The sequence below is a fragment of the Odocoileus virginianus genome, unplaced genomic scaffold (genome assembly GCF_023699985.2).
Source record: "Odocoileus virginianus isolate 20LAN1187 ecotype Illinois unplaced genomic scaffold, Ovbor_1.2 Unplaced_Contig_23, whole genome shotgun sequence".
NCBI lineage: Eukaryota > Metazoa > Chordata > Mammalia > Artiodactyla > Cervidae > Odocoileus > Odocoileus virginianus.
Window position 1 is genome coordinate 400899 of NW_027224340.1, and position 17400 is coordinate 418298.

The window sequence follows — 17400 nt, forward strand, 5'->3', positions numbered from 1 at the left end:
ACCACTCCTCCGCGAAGGACCACGCGCAGCGTCAACCCTCAGAGGCTGCTACCCGCAGGCGTCCAACCTCCCTACCCGCGAAGCCCCTGCTAGGCCCCTCCCCTCAAGGCCCGTCCTCGGCCCTGTCCAGGCCCCGCCCCCGCCCTTCCTCAGCCCCGCCCCTAAAAGCCCCTCCCCGCCCCTGCCCCTACCTTAGCCCCCTCCCCTCACCGCCCCTTCTTCGGCCCCTCCCCTCACCGCCGCTTCCTCAGCCCCTCCTCTCCCCGCCCCTCCCCGCCCCTTCCTTCACTGCTCCTTCCTCGAGCCCCTTCCCTCCCTCCAAACCACGGACTTGCGCGTCCCATCCCAAGCTGAGACCCACTTCCTCCCAGCCCCGCCCTTCTCTCACGTCCATCTGGCCCCATCTCTCCCAGGGGCCAGACTCCATGGCCCCGCCCCCCCCCAACCGCTCTAGCCGCCGCTCTTCTCGTTGGTCGGCGCTTGGTCGCCGCAGGCCGGGCGCGAGAGGCGGAGCAGCCGCCCGAGGGCGGTGCGGTGGGCTGGTCTGGGCCTCCAGCGCGCCGCTGCGTCGCGGTCGCGCGGCTCAGCGGCCTGAGTGCTGGGCTGTCGTTCATTCCCGACCGGGTTCCGAGGACGGCACCTCCCAGAGCGCAGGGCCCTGCACCCTGGCTTGGGTTCCAGGACGCCAGAGATAACGCCCACCCAGCCCGGCTCCTCACCGCATTTTCCCTTCCCGGCCGATTTAGGCCCTTCTTCCCCAAGGTTGTGGCGTCAGGGCTCCCTCGAGTTTCGGATGAGCTTATAACTCAAAAATGGGACTCTGGAACCTGGGAGTCCTGAAGAGACACCCTTAGGGCTCCCCGTTGCCGGCTTCTACATTCTTCTCCAAAGTTGAGGATCCCTTTCCTGTCCCCTTAAACTCACTACCGCCTGAGGTGTCATGGCCCCCAGGCCAGGGGGCGAGTGGAGCTCCGCCCTGTCCCACCTGGCGCTGGGAGTAGTGTCTCTGCACGCAGCCCTGAGCACTGCCCAGGTGAGTACATTGGGGCAGGGCAAAGGCGTAGCCTACTCCCAAATTCCTAGAGGATGGTGGGAGGTAAGTGTGTGGGCCAGGCTTCTGTGAGACCCCCAGACCCTCCCCTGCTTAAAGGGAGGTCCTGACCTCTTTTACCCACATTTCCGTTCCCTGTGTTGACAGGCAAATCGAGGGGCCGCTGCTGGTTTCTTGCTCCAGGCCCTGGCCGCCGCCACCATGCTGGCTTCAGGGCTGGGCACGGATGAAGACTGTCTTGCTGGAACCTGGGTGGCCACTGTCATTGGCCTGCCCCTTCTGGCCTTCGACTTCCACTGGGTGAATGGGGACTGCTCCTCCGCCAACCTGCTTCTAGGAGGAGGCATGGTGCTGGCAGTGGCTGGTGACCACCTTGGTGCTGAGGGCCGCTCTGTGGCTGGTCAGGCAGTGGTGCTGGTGGTCGCAGTGACTATCCTCATTGTGGCCGTTTTCACAACCAACTCTTATGGAATGTGGGGGGGTGTGATGCTGGGTGCTGCAGGTCTTCTGAGCCGGCTGGAGGAGGACAGACTGCTGCTGCTGCTGCCAAAGGAGGACATCTGTCGCTGGGCCCTGGCCGGGGGCAGCTGGGCCTACCACCGGGCCCTGCACACACAGCGCCTACAGTGGGAGTGATGGCTGGAGACTGCAAGGCTTGGCTTCTGCCCAGCTACCACCTTCTCGCGAGTGATAGACTCTCCTTCCTAATGCCAGCTTTCTGCAGATTGTCTCCCTCTCTGGCTCAGTGTGAGGACTCGCCCAAAACGAAAATGAGGGGGACCGGGTCCCAGGCACGTTCTCAGGCTTGATTTTGGGCAGGCCATGGTTGTGGATCCAGAGAGAGGCTTGGTCTCCAATAAACCTTAGGGATTTAGCAGGAATATGGACTCTGACTCTTCTTTAGACAGGTTGAGGAGTCCTGCAGTGAACTTCATAAGGCTCCCAGGGCAGCAACTGGTTTTCCTGAGCAAAAGAAGGCAATGTGTGGGAACCAACTCTGGGGGTCTCCCTCAACTTGGCCTGACGGCACTGTTGTCAGGAAGGCCCCTGGACTGAGAAGATACAGCCCTTGCTCTCCTGGGACACGATGGAGTTATAAATATCCTTACAAGGTCTGGCTGGTGGTCCTCTGAGGCAGTGACCTTCACTGGCCGCCTGCTGGGATGAAGGCAAACAAGGTCCATAGCTGTTCACAGAAATGTACATCCCCTCCCAGGGCTGACTCAACCTCTACCCGTTTGCCCTTCGGCCTGTACAAGTCCTGATTTCTTAAGACCCTCGCTTTCCTTAGTAGACCGCTCTGCACCTCCGAACCCCCAGGTTAGGAGATGGGATTGGGCAGAGAGGGAGAGGTGGCCGGCAGTTTCTCACTCCGGTGAGCTAGGCTAGAGCCCCGCGCACGCAAGCCTGGGTGTCTGGGGACAAAGGCACAGAGACATGTAGACGTGGGAGTCCAAGGTTGTCCTCCGTGCCCGGGCACCCAAGGTGTGTGGTCCGGACCTGGAGTGGCGGAAAGTACCTTGTTCACCCGGTACTTGACGCCAGGACTTCCCCGCCCTGGTGAGGACCCCTATGCTCCTTGCCCGAGACCCCGCCCACTTTCTGCAGGGGCGGGTCCTCGCGCGCCTATTGGCTCTGGACGACTCGCTGTCTCGCCCGAGAGGTCTTCCCATTGGTCTCACGCAGCTCACGTGACTGGGAGAACGAGGGGGCGTAGGCGGTGGAGGAAGGTGGGGGAGAGCGCAGCGAAAACAAAGATGGCGACCGCGCCGGGGTCGGTGGCCGCGGCGGCTGCGGGGCTACGCGCGGGCCAGACCCACTGAGGCGGCGGCGCAGGGAGCAGGGGTGCGGGGTCTCGGCGGCGGCGGCGGCGAGAGGGCAGAGGGAGCGCGCGGCGCCCCTAACCTCCAGCCGCGGGAGCGCGCCGGCACCCGCCCGCCGGGCCGGCCGGCCGCGATGTCCGGCGCCGAGGAGGCTGGCGGAGGCGGCCCGGCCGCGGGGCCAGCCGGCTCCGTGCCGGCCGGAGTCGGGACCGGGGCCGGGGTCGGGGTCGGGGCCGGGCCCGGGGCGGCCGCGGGGCCGGCGGCGGCGGCGGCTTTGGGTGAGGCGGCGGGGCCCGGGCTCCCAGACGAGGCGGGCCTAGCCGGCGCCCGGCAGCTGCAGGAGGCGGCGGTCGACCCCGACGCGCCGCCCAAGAAGCGGCTACGGGCGGCCGAGGCAGCCGAGGCGGCGGCGGCGGCGGCGGCGGCGGGCAGCGGGAAGCTGGAGGAGCGGCTCTACTCGGTTCTGTGCTGCACGGTCTGCCTGGACCTGCCCAAGGCCTCCGTGTACCAGGTAGGGCCGCCGGCCCGACCCCGACCCGGCTCGGCTCCAGCCCCGCCGCGGCCGGCCCCCCGGCACCGCGTCTCCTAGGAGGCCAGGCCGGAGCCCTGGGGCCCAGAGGTGGGACTCTGGCGCCTGTTCGGAAGCTCCTTTCTCGTCCTCTGGCAACTTTTTTGTTTCCTGTTCAGAACCCCTCTTTTTTCTCCTTGTTGTGGCTGCCCTTATACCTTGATGGGAACCTCCTGTTTCCGACTTAGACGCCCCTTCTCTTTCCCGCTTCCCCTGTTCTCTTCTCTTCAGCACTCCCCGGCCCACCTTCAAACTGACCCCAGAGAAAGCTGGCGACAGATGCGGGCTCCTCCCCACTTCCCGGCCTGCTCCCCGCAGCCCTGGACTCCCTAGGCTCCAGGAGCCCCTGGTCTTGGCTCTTCCTCAAGATTTCTTGTTACTTTCTTTGCAGACACCACCTCCCCTGCCCGCCCACAAACTTGTCCTCATGCTCGCCTTGTATTCCTTTACCCTTTGCAGTGGAAAAATCCCCTTTCCCTTGTCATTTATTTCTGGAAAAACTTTGAGAAGGGAAGGGCTCACGTCCTTGCCTTCGCCCACCCCTACCCTCACTCCTGATATGGATGAACTGCCTACCTCAAGCCCCACAGCCTGGGCCTCTTCCCCAGCCCAGCGCCTTCTGGACCTGCTTTGCCTCAGACTGGGCTCCTGCCTGGTCCCTCCTCACCCACACCAGGCCTGGCTTCCTAGGCTACGGGCGCTCCAGGAGGTCTGTTGACTTTCTTTATATCATCTGAAGAGGCAGCGTAGTGGCTGGACTCAGAATCCTTAACCAGCCTTGTCCCAGGAGGATCCTATTCATGCACCACATAGCAACAGGGTCATACTCTGGTCCCAGGGTCACTGTGCAGTGTCATGCTCTCACCACTGTCTGTCTTTTCCACACTCCAACCCCCATCTCTGATTTCCCTCCCACAACTGCTTTGAGGAACTCTTGTCACCTTTGTTTGCATTTACAGGAGCTGGACATGACTGATGAGGCCTTGCCCCCTGCTTGCGCTCAAATTGGGGGCTGTGGTGAGAGGGCCATTTTTGTGCCAAAATAGCACAGGGCTAGTGTGGATTGTCATTTCCCAGCCTCTGGATCTCCAGCTCCTTCCTGCTCTGGCAGGTGGCTACTTGGGATGACCCCAGTGTGCCCGGATCATGGAGAGAGAAAAGAGGAGGCATTGGTGGGGAAGTGGATTGAGTTCCTTGGGAGAGGACAGTGGTTTTCCACTCACCTTCCTGGGCTTTGGGAAGCTCCTGGCCAGAGGTCCTAGCTCACGGGTACCACAGGCCTCCTGGCTCAGTACAAATGGGGGTAGTGCTTCTCATAACCCCCTCAGGCTTCGGGGTGCACCTGAGGACCTGTCCTTCCTCTTACCCCTTTTGGTTGCCCATGACCTTTTGATTCTTCCAGAAGGACTCTTCCCTGGGCCTTGAGTGAGACTCCGGGAAACCAAGTCAATGGTGCAGAGTCCCAGGGGAGTTTGGGGGTGCATCGTCTCTTGTTATGTGAGTGGCTGGAGCTGGACCTGGCATGAGAGCAGACCATGCCGTGCTGGCTCTTGGTCCCCTCAGTGTAGAGAGCTGCATTTCTGCCTCTGGCCAGAGCTGCTGGTGACCGGGCCTCTGAGCCTGGCCGGTTCAAACCGGCCCACACTGTGCTGGGAGCTGAGGTCTGTCCTGGCCCGGCTGGAGGCAGGTGGCTGAGCAGCTCTGATGCAGGGTGAAGGCACTGCGGCCATGTGGGCCGTGGCCTTACCCATGACCTCGTGGGCTCTACTCAGCGCTTTCCCAGGAATGGGCCTGCTGAGCAAGGAGAGCCACGGATGGTGCCGGCGCTGGCCCTCTGCCCCACCTCCATCCTTCCCCAGTGACACTGGGCCTTGGCAGGGAGTGAATTTCCTTTCATCTCTAGAGGCTTGAGAAAGCTTTAGAGCATGTGGTCAGTGGGAGAGCCATTGGCTATGGAAGAGTTGGCCAGAGCCCTGCAACAGATCAGAACTCACTTTGACTCCTCAGAGACTTGCTGTGGGATGGGGGCCCCTGGTGTAGATGCCCAGCTGTGCCCACACTGGAGCCTGGGGTGAGTGGGGCCCTGAGATAAGGTTTCTTGATCGCTCGTTGCTGCAAGCAGTGTTCCAGGTCACCTTCACAGCCACCCTGGATGGGGTCATTGATGGGGGAGAGGTTGAAATGGACCTGGAGCCCTGTGCCATTTTCTGCTGGGAGGATCTGGGCAAGGATGGCATGGGTCCTGCATGTACTACCTTGAAATGAGTGGACGCAGAGCTCTCTGCGTGTCCCTGGTTGGGGCCCACTGCTTGCCATGTCTTCCTGGCCTGGGCTCAGCCTCTCCACTTCTGCTGGCTGTCTTGGTGAGTTACATTGATGGGCTGTCTGGTGCGCTCACCTCTGGTGTTGTGGTATATTTTGCTCTCTCTTCCTACAGGCAACATTTAGCCTGACCTCACCAGGATACATGCCTTGGGGCCGGCACCAGCCACGCCATGCATCTGAGGGCTGTTGCAGTTGGTGCCCAGTTCTGGGGGTGAGGAGAAGAGCCAGAGACCGTGCTGAGCCCTTATGCAGTGCCCGGTGCTGGAGTGACTGTGTCTCCATAGGCCTCTGGATGTGGCTGGGCAAACAGGAACTCGAGAACATGCTCTCTGGCAGCCAGCTCCTACCTCCGTGCTTCTGGGGAAGCCTGGGTAGTGCGGAGAATAGACACGGTGGCTTGCGTGGGCCTGGTCACCTGTCTCTGATGGGAGCCCCTTGCTCACACCCAGCCCGCCACACCACCTGGCTTGGGAATCTTGCTCTGGAGTCAGACCAGGGTGCTCATGCAACTTGTTCTCACTGTGGCCTTTGTTAGGTGGGGTCAGGTCAGGATTGCAGCAGGTATGGCAGGTGCTGGCTTTGCTGTTCTTATGTGGGTGTTAGATGCATCCTGATAAGGCGTGCAGCTGCTTTCCAGGCTCTCGGGTAGGCACAGCAGCGGGCAGCCAGGTGGGGTTAGGAGGCCTGGGGTGCAACTGGGACAAGACAGGAGCTCTGCAGTGGGCAGCGGTGCTGCACCTGCTCTGCGTGGAGTTCTGGGACCCCAGGGCGCTGTGACCCAGCTCCTCTGCCATCTTCGGGGGAAACACAGCTTCAGCAGGTGGGCCTGGGGTGCTGCCCCCACAGCTGACCCCTGACCCCCATCCCGGCTCTCCCCAGCCCTTCACACAAGGCAGACCTGTCCCTGACCCCACTGATGTCAGCGAAGGCCCTGGGCCGCAGACCACCCTCTGGAGGACAGGCCCAAGAGGCTCTGCCACCCTGACTCAGTTCTCAGCCAGGAGAATGCCTGTGCCCCCGTCAGGGTGGAGGAGTTGGGGCCTCTGTCACGGGCTGTGACGCCAGCTGGCCTGAGCCCCCTCCAGCCCTTTCCTCTGGCGCCCCTTCTGCCTGGGGCCCTCTCTGGTCCTTCCCCTCCCACTCCTGCAGGCCCTGCTGAGGCAGCACACCGGGCCAAGGCCATCCTCTCCCTGCTGCGGGATGCCTCTCCTGCCCCACCTGCCTGGTCAGCGGCACCGTCTGCCCTGGGGGAGGGCTGAGGCCGTGCCGCTGTGCCTTCTGTCCCCAGCAGGCCTCAGGTCAGCCCAGGGTCTTGGCCACCTGGTGGGCCGTCATGTGGGTGTGAGGCAGGGGTGGCTCCATCTCTGCCCGGGTCCTGGCCAGCATGGGTACCTGCCTTGGGGATCTTGTGAGTGCCCTGCCTCAGTGCCTGTTGACCGACCCAGGGCCACAGACTCTGTTCATGGTGATGTTGAAGGGGTCTCCAACGGGGCTGCCCACCCACGTGGCTGGGGGTCCTCTTCCCCAGTGCCAAAACTGTGCTAGCTCCCACTTTGAGAACCTGTCTGCTTAGCCGTCCACACCAGGGGAAGAGCCAGTCTGTGGACACGAGAAGTTGTGCTTGCTTGAGCTGGCTGTCACTTGAGTTACCATTTGGTCCAGGCAGCACTCCTGGTCCCCGCCCAGGTCCCCGAGCCTTGGGGTGGGGGTCCAGGGGCTGCTGGCCCAGAGCTTCAGCCCCGAAACCTGGGGGAAGGCTGGAGTCCTGGCTTGCGCTGAGAAGAGGCCTTCTGTGTTTTTCGATGAAAGAGGTTGAGGCGACCTTGGATGGAGTATGCAGGGGTGTGAGGAGCCATGAGGCCCTGCTGGGCCAGGTGACGGGGGCGGGGCAGTGGTGAGGCTCCCGCTGAGCTGAGCGGGCCCTTAGATGGCTGATGCCTCCACTGCTGGGAGGGTGGGCTGGTCTCGGGAGTCTGGGTTCTGAGCCTGCCTTTACTGGTAAGCAGTGGCGTTTAGGGGGCACCCAAGGGTTTGAGGGGACCATGCATTCCAGGCTATAAGGACTACTGATCAAGGACTTGATCAAGTACTGAGGGCACTTTGTAAGACCTGCTTTTGTCCCAGGGCCCAGGGCTTTTCCTCAGGAGTGCAGACACTGCCTCCAGCTCCCCCAGGGAAAAGTGTTTTGTTCAAGCAGAGGCCTGACCTACACAGCCTGGGTGCACTGGCCAGGTGATGACCTAGGGGGCAGGTGCCAACGCCCCCCTTCAGGGCTGTTGCAGAGGGACTTGGCTGGAGAACCCAGCGGGAGGGAGGGCCTTTGTTGAAGCAGGCTTGTGCCGGGAGCTCTTCCTGAGGCTCCTGGGCAGGGGTGTGCAGAGGCCTGCTGGTGATGGCAGAGTTAGTTCTGTGCCCTCGTGTGGTCCTGTCATACCTCTGCTGCACATGGTAAGACCAGCTTGTTCTCATTGCAGTATTTTTTGCGGAGGGCGGGTGGCACAAGCTTATGGGATCTAGTTCCCCGACCAGGGGTCAAACCTGTGCCCCCTGCAGTGGAAGCACAGTCTTAACCACTGGATCTCCAGGGAAGTCCCTTTGCCTTATGTGCTTGAGAAAATCGAGGCCCAGAAAGGGAGGTGACCAGTCTATGGTCGTCCTGCCGGTGGCCTGTGGGGTCTGGCCAGTCTGGAGCCCCCTCCCCAACCCTTCCTGTCTCTCAAGTCTTCCTGGCAGGTGGTGGGCAAGCAGCCCAGGCTGGGTGCGGCAGGGGCTGCTCTGTGGAGGGCCCAGGCTCTCCGGGGCTTAGCCCTGGCAGTTGTGTGGGGCACTCCGGCCTGCCCTGACTGGTGCTGTCCATCAGAGGCTTGGCACACAGCCAGTGCTGGGCTGAGCCCTCTGAAGCCCAACTTCTGGCTGGGCAAGAGGCCCGCTGCCTCAGCCAGGCCTGTGTGCAGAGTCGGGTCTTGCTCGGGGGTCCAGGAGGTCCTGGATGTGGGGAGGGCTCAAGTGTGGTGACTGCAGACAGACCAGCAGGCAAGTCACCCGTTGTTCCCCCCAGAGAGTGTCCCTCGGGTGGCCAGTAAGGGACCACCCGTGGGTGTTTGCTTCTTCCTCAGCCAGGCCAGCAGCGTTGGTGTGCTGTGTTCCATCTGAGAGCTGAGCTCTTAGGGCTGGAGGGGCCGTCACCCTGTCTCCTCAGAGGCCAGGAGAGGGCTGGTGCCTGTGTTAGGTCTGGAGGCTCCTGGGGGCTGGACGGGAGCTGGCCTGGAACAGGGTTACTCCTGTAACCCCCGGGTTCTAAGGGGAGGCCTGCAGGTCACCCCGTCTGCTCCCGAGCAGTGGGCTTTCAGGGCAGGGCTGGGAGTGAGCGGTCACACACTGGGCAGCCTTGCGTCACTCACGAGGTCCCTGGACCCCATCCCGAGTCTCTTACCCTCAGGCCCACGCCCTGGCTGGACCACCAGAGACCAAAAAACTCAGCTGGGCCGGACCCAGCAGCAGCTGTTGCTCTCCACTCAGACCCTTGCGCTCTGCCTGAGGGCATCTAGAAATAACGTTGGCCACACAAAGTATTTTGGGGACCCAGGCCCTGGGGTCTCAGCGTCTGGCCTGGCTCCCTCCCTGAGGTGCTGGGCAGGTGTGTGCTGCCTTGCCGGCACTTCCTCCCGTGAGTCAGCGGTCAAGTTAGCAGGTCCTTTTCGCCTCTCTACCTCTGGAGGCCACAGCAACCGTCTGTGTGGATGTGGCTCAGTGCAGCCAGGCCCTTGGGCCCACCCGTGCGGGGGCATGAAGAACGCTCCCGACCTGGGCGGGCGGCAGCAGCCTGTGGTGCCCGGACCACACTGTCCTCTCCACTCAGATCTCTCTGGCTTCTCCACAACTTGGGGTGGACGGAACAGATTCCTTTTCTGCCCTGACTGTTCTTGGCACCAGCCTCACCCCCACCCTCAGCCAGCCCGCATATCCAGAGCAGACCCTGCCAGGCTCCCCCCTCATCTCACACACTTTAACCTTTCACCTGACTTAAAAATTGAGATTTGAGTGCGTCTGATCTACGGCACTTGTGTGGACCTGAGTTCTGTGTCTGAAGCCTTTGTCCCTGGCCCTCTGTCAGCCCTCAGCACATAGTCCCCTCACCCACTAGACCCCAAACATGGCCTGCAGGTGCTGAGAGCTCACTCAGCCTCCTGCAGGCCTCAGCTCCATGCCTGGACCCTGGAGTGGTGGGATGGAGGCTAGTGTTCACTGAAGACCCATCTTTTGTGGGCCTGGCCTGGCAGTAGCCCCAGTCGTCTCAACTGCGTTGCATCCCACTTGGAGAAGGGTCCTGGGCCCCAGGGAAGCTGGTGGGCACACTGTCCACCTGCTCGTCCTCTGCCCTGGGCATCTTGCAGGGGAGGAGGGTGCATGGTGGCGGGGGCACCACACTCCCTCCCAGGCTCAGCGACCACCCAGTGTGCCCCAGAGGACATGGCTCGTCTGCTCCTGCACCTCTGGTTCCCTTGTGGGACTCTTCTACCCCAACCCTGTGAATCCCTGCAGACCCAAGCCCACAGCCTGTGTGTGTCAGCGGCACCAAGTGGGTGCTCTGGGGATGTGTGGAGCACCCTCCCTCAGTGAGGGAGCTGAGCCGCAGCCCGCTGTCCACACACCAGGCCCCCAGGCTGGAGGGGAGGTGGACAACCACAGCGTTTGGGCCTTGGATCCACAGGCTCAGAAAGGGAGGGGCCAGCTCCAAGGCCAAAAACCAGCAACCCCCTGCAGATGCACTGCCCTTGTGCCCAGCCCAGACCGAGGGCCTCCCCATCTGCCCGGGCTGTGCTGCCAGCCGTCAAGAAAGCCGCTGGCAGGAGCCAGCCCCTCGAGGGGGCGGCAACTGCCTTGCCACCTGTGCTGACTCAGGAGGCCAGTGTGGCGGGGCCTGGGTGAGGGCACACCTGCCGAAGGTGGGAAACTCGCCGAGAGCACATGCTCTCAAGGCGTCCCCGAGTCAGGCTCTGCTGGCGGCAAGGGCCACCTCGAGACCCGCCCTCCCCACGGGGCCATGTGGGCTCCAGAGGCCAGCCCTGTGCTTGTCAGACCGCTGCCTGCCCGCAGCCCCTGCAGGTGCAGCCCCGGGAGGGGCCGGCCGTGGGGCGGGTGCGCCTCTGCCTGGTCCCGCAGGTCCGTGAGCTTCATCTCCCTTTCCTTCTCCGCAGTGTACTAACGGTCACTTGATGTGCGCTGGCTGTTTTATCCACCTACTAGCAGATGCCCGGCTGAAGGAGGAGCAGGCCACGTGCCCCAACTGTCGTTGTGAGATCAGTAAGAGCCTCTGCTGCCGCAACCTGGCCGTGGAGAAGGCCGTGAGCGAGCTGCCCTCCGAGTGTGGCTTCTGCCTGTGCCAGTTCCCCCGCTCCATCCTGGAGAGGCACCAGAAAGAGGAGTGCCAGGACAGGTGAGCGTCTGGACGGGCTGGCCTGCCCGCCTCCAGGCCCTGGCAGGGTGGGGTCAGCAGGAAGCTGCTGGGGCGGGCAGGAGGCCCCACAGACAGGGGTTAGATCTGCACCCGGCAGCCTCTGGAGTCACCCTGGTCCTCCAGGGTTCCTCATGGCCGTGTGGTGACTTCTTCCTTGGAGCCTGTCCTTGGTGTTCCTGGGCCAGTAGAGTGTGGCCAGCCCAAGGGCTCTGGGATCGTGGCGTGAGGGGGCACTGGTTCCCCAGTCCCCTAGGGGGCCAGGCCACTGAGCCTCCCTGGCGCAGAGCCATGCAGGGCTCAGGACCACCGTGGGGGGCCCACCCCGGTGGGTGTAGGTGGTATGTACACCCACAATTCACACATGCCCTGCTCCTTCCCAGGCACTCCCAAGCTCTGACTCCTTCTTGGGGCCGGCACACGGGGTATTTGTCCAGGGAGCAGTTTGCATGAGCAGGGCTGGGTGGAGGCGCTCCCTGGGATGGCCACCTTGCATGGGCAGGGTGTGACCACAGTGCTCACCGCCTCCCCAGGGTGACGCAGTGCAAGTACAAGCGCATCGGCTGCCCGTGGCATGGCCCTTTTCACGAGCTGACGGTGCACGAGGCTGCCTGTGCCCACCCAACCAAGACAGGCAACGAGCTGATGGAGATCTTGGATGAGATGGACCAAAGCCACCGCAAGGAGATGCAGCTCTACAACAGCATCTTTAGCCTGCTCAGCTTCGAAAAGATCGGCTATACAGGTGAGGCGCCCTGCCACCCACTGCACCCCACACGGGCTGGGGCAGGGCCGGCAGCCAGGAGCCGGGGCAGATGCACCCGGTGGCCAGGCTCTGGACGAGCTCCTGGCGCGTGGGAGGATGCCTTGGGGAAGAGGGCTGGAGGCCGAGCAGGGGGGCTGGGCAGGACCCCAGGGGCCCTTGCATGGCTCTGCAGAGGTCCCTCTCCCTGGCTTCCCCACCCTGGTCCCATGACCCTGGCAAAGTGGTGTCCTCACTGCGGGGGGCTGCACGGCCTTGAGACAGGTGGGGTCTCACTGGAAGGTGGGTGTGTCTGGGTGGCTCTGGGAGCTGAGGGCCTGCCCTGCGGAGCCAGGGGCAAGAAGAGCAGTCATCACGTCGGGTCCTGCCAACAGGCAGTTACTGCAATGGTCACGGGCTTCCTGAGGCCAGTGAGAAGATGGGCAGGGCCAGGGCTCCAGAGCGAGCTGAGGGGGCCCAACTCAAACCGCAGAGCCAGGAGTGGACGCCCAGGGATGGGCAGGCTGGACTGCGCCCAGGCCGGCTGGATCTCCTGGGCTCTCCCGGTCACCACCACTGCGTTTGGACACTCTGGGGAGCAGGAGTCAGGCCAGAGCTCGCTCTAGACAGAGGATGGCAGGAAGCCTGTGCTCGCTGGAGCTCACGCCAGGCGGCCAGCTCCACGTCAAGGGCAGTCAGGCAGCAGTCAGACCGCGCTGCCTGGGCCGGGCCTGCCTCTGTGTGGGCCTGCGGAGGCCCAGGGAGCCAAGGGCCTAGCCTCAGCAGCAGAAGGCTGTGGTTCTGGTTAGTCGTAGCCCTGGCTACCGTGGTGGGCACCGTGTCCCAGACCACCCAGGCCAGGCCTGGAGAGTTGCTGTGGACCGAGGCGGCGTGACTGCGGCGTGGCCGGGAAGGGAGGACTGGCCGCCTCTGCAAAGGGACTTGCCGGCCGCGTGCTCTGCCGTGAGGACTGTGGCGGCGGTCACCGCCGACTGGGGGCCCTGCGGCCAGCTGGCGGAGCCAGGACTGGGCCCGCCATGGGGCTGCGCCTCGAGGCCCAGCATGGGCTTGGGGGCCATGTGCCAGCCCGGCCGCCGGCTTTTCTGGCAGCTCTGTATCGGAACCAATAAAGTGCACTTTTTCACAGAACTGCATCCTGTCTGTGTGTCTGCTTACCCCAGCCCCCTGGATGGGGCCGCTCCCCCTGCGGGGCCCCGGGGAGGAGAGGAGGGGCCAGTGGGGGTCCGGCCACGTCGGCCACTCTCCCCTCGCAGCCTCTGGGCTCCCTGCCGCTAACGAGTGTCACTTCTGTTTGTAGTTGTTCCCCCAAAGCTTGCGTGCGCCTTCGTTTGCCCTAATGGGTTTGATTTGCCTTGTGACAAGTAGAGCTGCCGTGTCTGGGTAAGTTGCCTTCCTCCCTGGCCGAGCCTTTCTCCTCGGCCGGCCAGGAAGGTGCCACCCTAGCCCTGCCCCCTCTGACCGCCGGCCCCCGGCCTGTCTGTCTCCACAGAGGTCCAGTTCCGGCCATACCGCACGGACGACTTCATCACGCGTCTGTACTATGAGACGCCTCGGTTCACGGTGCTGAACCAGACGTGGGTCCTGAAGGCACGCGTGAACGACTCGGAGCGCAACCCCAACCTTTCGTGCAAGCGCACCCTCTCCTTCCAGCTCCTGCTCAAGAGCAAGGTCACCGCGCCCCTGGAGTGCTCCTTCCTGCTGCTCAAGGGCCCGTATGACGATGTGAAGATCAGCCCCGTCATCTACCACTTCGTGTTCACCAACGAGAGCAACGAGACGGACTACGTACCGCTGCCCATCGTCGACTCTGTGGAGTGCAACAAGCTGCTGGCCGCCAAGAACATCAACCTGCGGCTCTTCCTGTTCCAGATTCAGAAGTAGGCGGCCCTGCCCACGCCCACTGCCGTGGCTGCACCACACCATTGCCCATCTCAGTGGAGAAGGGATGGAAGCGAACCCTGGGACGTCTGCATGTGTGTGCGAAGGTGGGAGCCCCCTCGCCCTCTGCCCCACCTCCTCTGTCCTGGGCGCCAGAGGCTGGGCCCCTGAAGAGGAGACACTGCTCGGGGACCCAAGGGGTGTGGCATGGCTCAGCTGCCTGGCCCCAGCCCCCAGCGTGCAGTGGGCCCCACGCCTGCTCTGGGCTGCACAGCAGGCCACCCACAGCTTCTGGGCCGGGCTTGGGGGCACTGACCACAGACAGCATATTTGATTGCAATTAAAAAGGCACCCTGTTTCCTATTTTCTGTTTTGTTCAAGAGGAAGGCGTGGCTATAGTTGGACAGGATGGGATCTTCAGTTTGGCCAGGGTCAGAGCCCACCCTCCAGGAGAGACTTGGAGTCACTGCCTGCTCTGTCATAGACTTGGGGGAGTGAGCAGTCAGTTTCCCCAACACACCCACCCCCAGCTGCTCCAGGGAGGCAAGACTTAGCCACAGGGCTCAGCAGGCTCTTCGGATTGCAGGGTGATTTTCTGTCTCTTCCCAGGAAAATAAACCCTTTACGGGTTCTTGTTTAAATTACACAAATTTAGCAAAAGAGAATCTATCTTCTGTATTCAGTCTCAAGGACTCAGTGTCTCCAGGCTATGAGGAGAGTTCTGGGGTGTGCTGGCAGTGAGCAAGCCTGGCTGGCTGAAGGTCTGAGTGGTCCAGCTGCTCTCAGGGACCATCCGCTGGTCATGCGTCCAGTGGAAGTCAGCGCTGGGCAGGGTGGTCCCTCCCCCAGGGAGGTGGTCCCCTGGGGCGCAGGCCTGTGGCCCTCACGGAGGGAAGAACCCTGCCTGAGACCCCGAGACCTGTTTGTGAAGGGGGCGCGGGCCCTGCTGAGACCAGGCTCCCCGCACTCGTGGCTTCAGTACCAAAGAGCTGGTTCCCTCCCCCCAGGCCAGCCCACCCGGGCCTGGAGCAGAGCCTGCTGGCCTGGCCCCCACTGCAGGCTTGGTGGGCAGGGCCGCCCTGGCCTGTCTCTGGGAGCTGCTCTCTCCTGGCCCTCTGGTGGGAGCTGAGCAGAGGGGTGAAGGAGCTGTGGCATACAGCTTGAGCCCAGTTCCTAGTGGCCAAGGCAGCTCTCCCAGGCCCAGGACTCCCCTGTCCCCCACCCAGGGCATGGTGCTGGCAGGAGACGACTCCTGCAAGGCCGACAGCCTTGCCTCCCCTCCACGAAGAAAGGCTCCACCCCAGTCACACCCTCCTGTGGTCCCACTGCCCTCCAGGGCCGGCCCCCACCTGCTAGTGGGCACAGGTGAGAACATTCAGGTCCATGCAGGCTGCGTCTCCTGTGTGTGGAATGGTGCCGTGATACCATATCAGGTCTTTTGGGGCCAAACACCCTCTCTGTGGGTTCCAAAGTGACCATATGGGGAGTGGGGGGAGGACAGGGCAGGCTTGCCTGGTCCGTGTGTGTTTGGGTGCCTGTGTGAAGCTGAGGCAGCAGAGGGTCAGGCCACCTGGCAGCTCTCCTGGGTGGGCAGGTGAAGGTGTGTGACTGGGAGGCGAAACCAGGGCCGGGCGAGCCGCGCTGCGTGTGTGGGGAGGGCCAGGAGGAGCGGCACTCTGCCGCCCCAGGTCAGCTGTGCACAGGGGCACAGCCCAGGAGCTCCAGCGGCCTGAGAGCCAGCACTGGTGGGGGGCTGGTGCCCAGGCAAGGCCCTCCCTGTAGGGGTGTCTGGGGATGCCCGAGACTACTAATCTACCCCACGGCCCCACCCTGTGACAGTCAACTCAGCAGCTGAGCCTTACAGCCTATGGAGCAGGGCACCCTGGGACACTGTAGTGTGTTCTTGGCCACTGACAGAGGCTGGTGCCTGCTTGTGGCATCTCGCCAGGAGTCACTGGTTTACTGGAGGGTGTCCGAGTCATGTTGTTAGAAAGGAGAAGGCACCAGCGGTCTGTCTCCAGGATCCCAGTCCATCTTAGTATCCTGAGCTGGTGAGGGTGGGGGTGCAACCTCAGCAGATGTGGGGGCAGCCCTGGGGGCACAGGTCAAGCCCCACTTCCCCCTCTCACCCCACTTCCTTTTAAACACTACATTTCTCAGCCCAAAGTGAGACATTTACAAAAATAATAAAAAATAATTTTTTAAAAAGAGGAGTCAAGAGGTGTTTTTACAACATACTATGTTGCTTTTGTGGTCTATAATCTCTTTCAATATTTTCTGTCTGTATCTATAGTTTTTAAAAAGTTCCAAGCCAAGTTTTGTTTGTATTTCCTTACAAGACAGCCTCATCTATGGGCCTCCCAGCCAGGGGTTGAAGCTGGCCCCAACCCTCAGTCTCCCCACCCCAGGCCCCCAGCTCTTGCTGGCAGTGCCTTGGATGCGCATCCCTGTCTGATGGGTGGGGAAGGTCAAGGCTAGAGAAGCTGGGTCCTCTCTCAAATGGGATCAGGCCCAGAACCTGAGCTGCCCTGAGGATGCTGGTGCTGGAGGGCTGGAGGCACAGAGGGGTCGGGAGGCGCCCTCCACGCTCAGCCTGTTCAGCTGGGACAGTCTGTTCCCACGGCTTGACTCCCCCCACCCCCATCCTGCATCTCACTGTGGCCCTGGAACCTCACAGCCCACCTGCCAAGCAGCCACCTTGGTTTCCTGCCCCGCTGGGATCCACGTTGGGGAGGGCGGGGGGCAGGGAAGAGCAGCTCACCCTTTGAGAAGGCTGAGAGAAGGCCCTCCTGCAGCTCCTCAAGCTCAGCCTCAACCCAGCCCTGTAGCCACCCACTGGCCCTGGGCAACCTTCCCTGGACCTGCAGACCAGCTGCCCTCCATATAGCTCCCTCCCCAGCAGGCCTTGCTGCCCATCCACTGGCTGAGAGTTTTACCCCACTGGGTGTGATTCCATTTCTGATTCTTTGGGGAGCCCGCCAGGCTCCTCTGTCTATGGGATTCTTCAGGCAAGAATACTGGAGTGGATAGCCATTCCCTTCTCCAGGGGATCTTCCTGACCCAGGGATCAAACTCAGTTCTCCTGCATTGCAGGCAGATTCTTTATCGTCTCAAGGAAGCCCCATTTCATTTGCCTCCCAGTCCTTCCAGGCCTCCTTTAGGGCCTTTGGGGTGTCAGCCCTGGCACCTAGGGCTCAGGGGCCCGCAGTTGGCAGCGGGGACAGAGAGCCACACGGCCTAGCAGGTGTTTGGTTCTCCAGGCGTGGGTAGAAGACGGGCACTTAGAGGCCGCCAGGGCTCCCCACGCCCCGGATCTCCCGGCTCTGAGGCCACAGCGCTCCAGGCTCGAATCCTGCCCCCTTTACCTCTCAGCACATGACGGTTTTGCAGTTTTATCGAGGGCACGCTGAGTTTTCCAGGAATACAACCGTCGAGCACACCGAGAAGTTCAATTCATTTTGGAACTCAACACCCCCCTCCCGCCGGCAGGACTGGGGGTCGGAGTCCCCGCGTGTGAGGACTCCAGCGCGTTCGCGG

The 17400-nt window shown here is 62.6% G+C and overlaps 1 protein-coding gene across 8 annotated transcripts; it reads left to right on the top strand.

Annotated features, from left to right (window-relative positions):
• Positions 1–291: 291 nt before the first annotated feature.
• On the top strand, positions 292–14226 carry ZFTRAF1 (zinc finger TRAF-type containing 1). 8 transcript variants are annotated; one of them, XM_070464408.1, is made up of 5 exons: positions 2832–3385; positions 10966–11204; positions 11756–11967; positions 13283–13365; positions 13475–13564. In XM_070464408.1, the coding sequence occupies exons 1-4, from the start codon at positions 3008–3010 to the stop codon at positions 13348–13350; spliced, it is 897 nt and encodes a 298-aa protein (XP_070320509.1). In that variant the 5' UTR covers positions 2832–3007; the 3' UTR covers positions 13351–13365; positions 13475–13564. The 8 variants fall into 8 exon arrangements, with proteins under 8 accessions (XP_070320510.1, XP_070320511.1, XP_070320509.1 ...); XM_070464405.1 differs by lacking the exons at positions 13283–13365; positions 13475–13564 and adding exons at positions 5880–5978; positions 12360–13113; XM_070464407.1 differs by lacking the exons at positions 13283–13365; positions 13475–13564 and adding exons at positions 5880–5978; positions 12458–12832.
• Positions 14227–17400: the final 3174 nt, after the last annotated feature.

Bases quoted from the DNA above. Each gene is read 5' to 3' on its own strand.
- ZFTRAF1 (XM_070464405.1), top strand. From the start codon at position 3,008: ATGTCCGGCGCCGAGGAGGCTGGCGGAGGCGGCCCGGCCGCGGGGCCA. The intron at 11,205-11,755 runs GTGAGCGTCTGG...CCGCCTCCCCAG, and splicing joins AAAGAGGAGTGCCAGGACAG to GGTGACGCAGTGCAAGTACA. The intron at 11,968-12,359 runs GTGAGGCGCCCT...TCCTGCCAACAG, and splicing joins CGAAAAGATCGGCTATACAG to GCAGTTACTGCAATGGTCAC.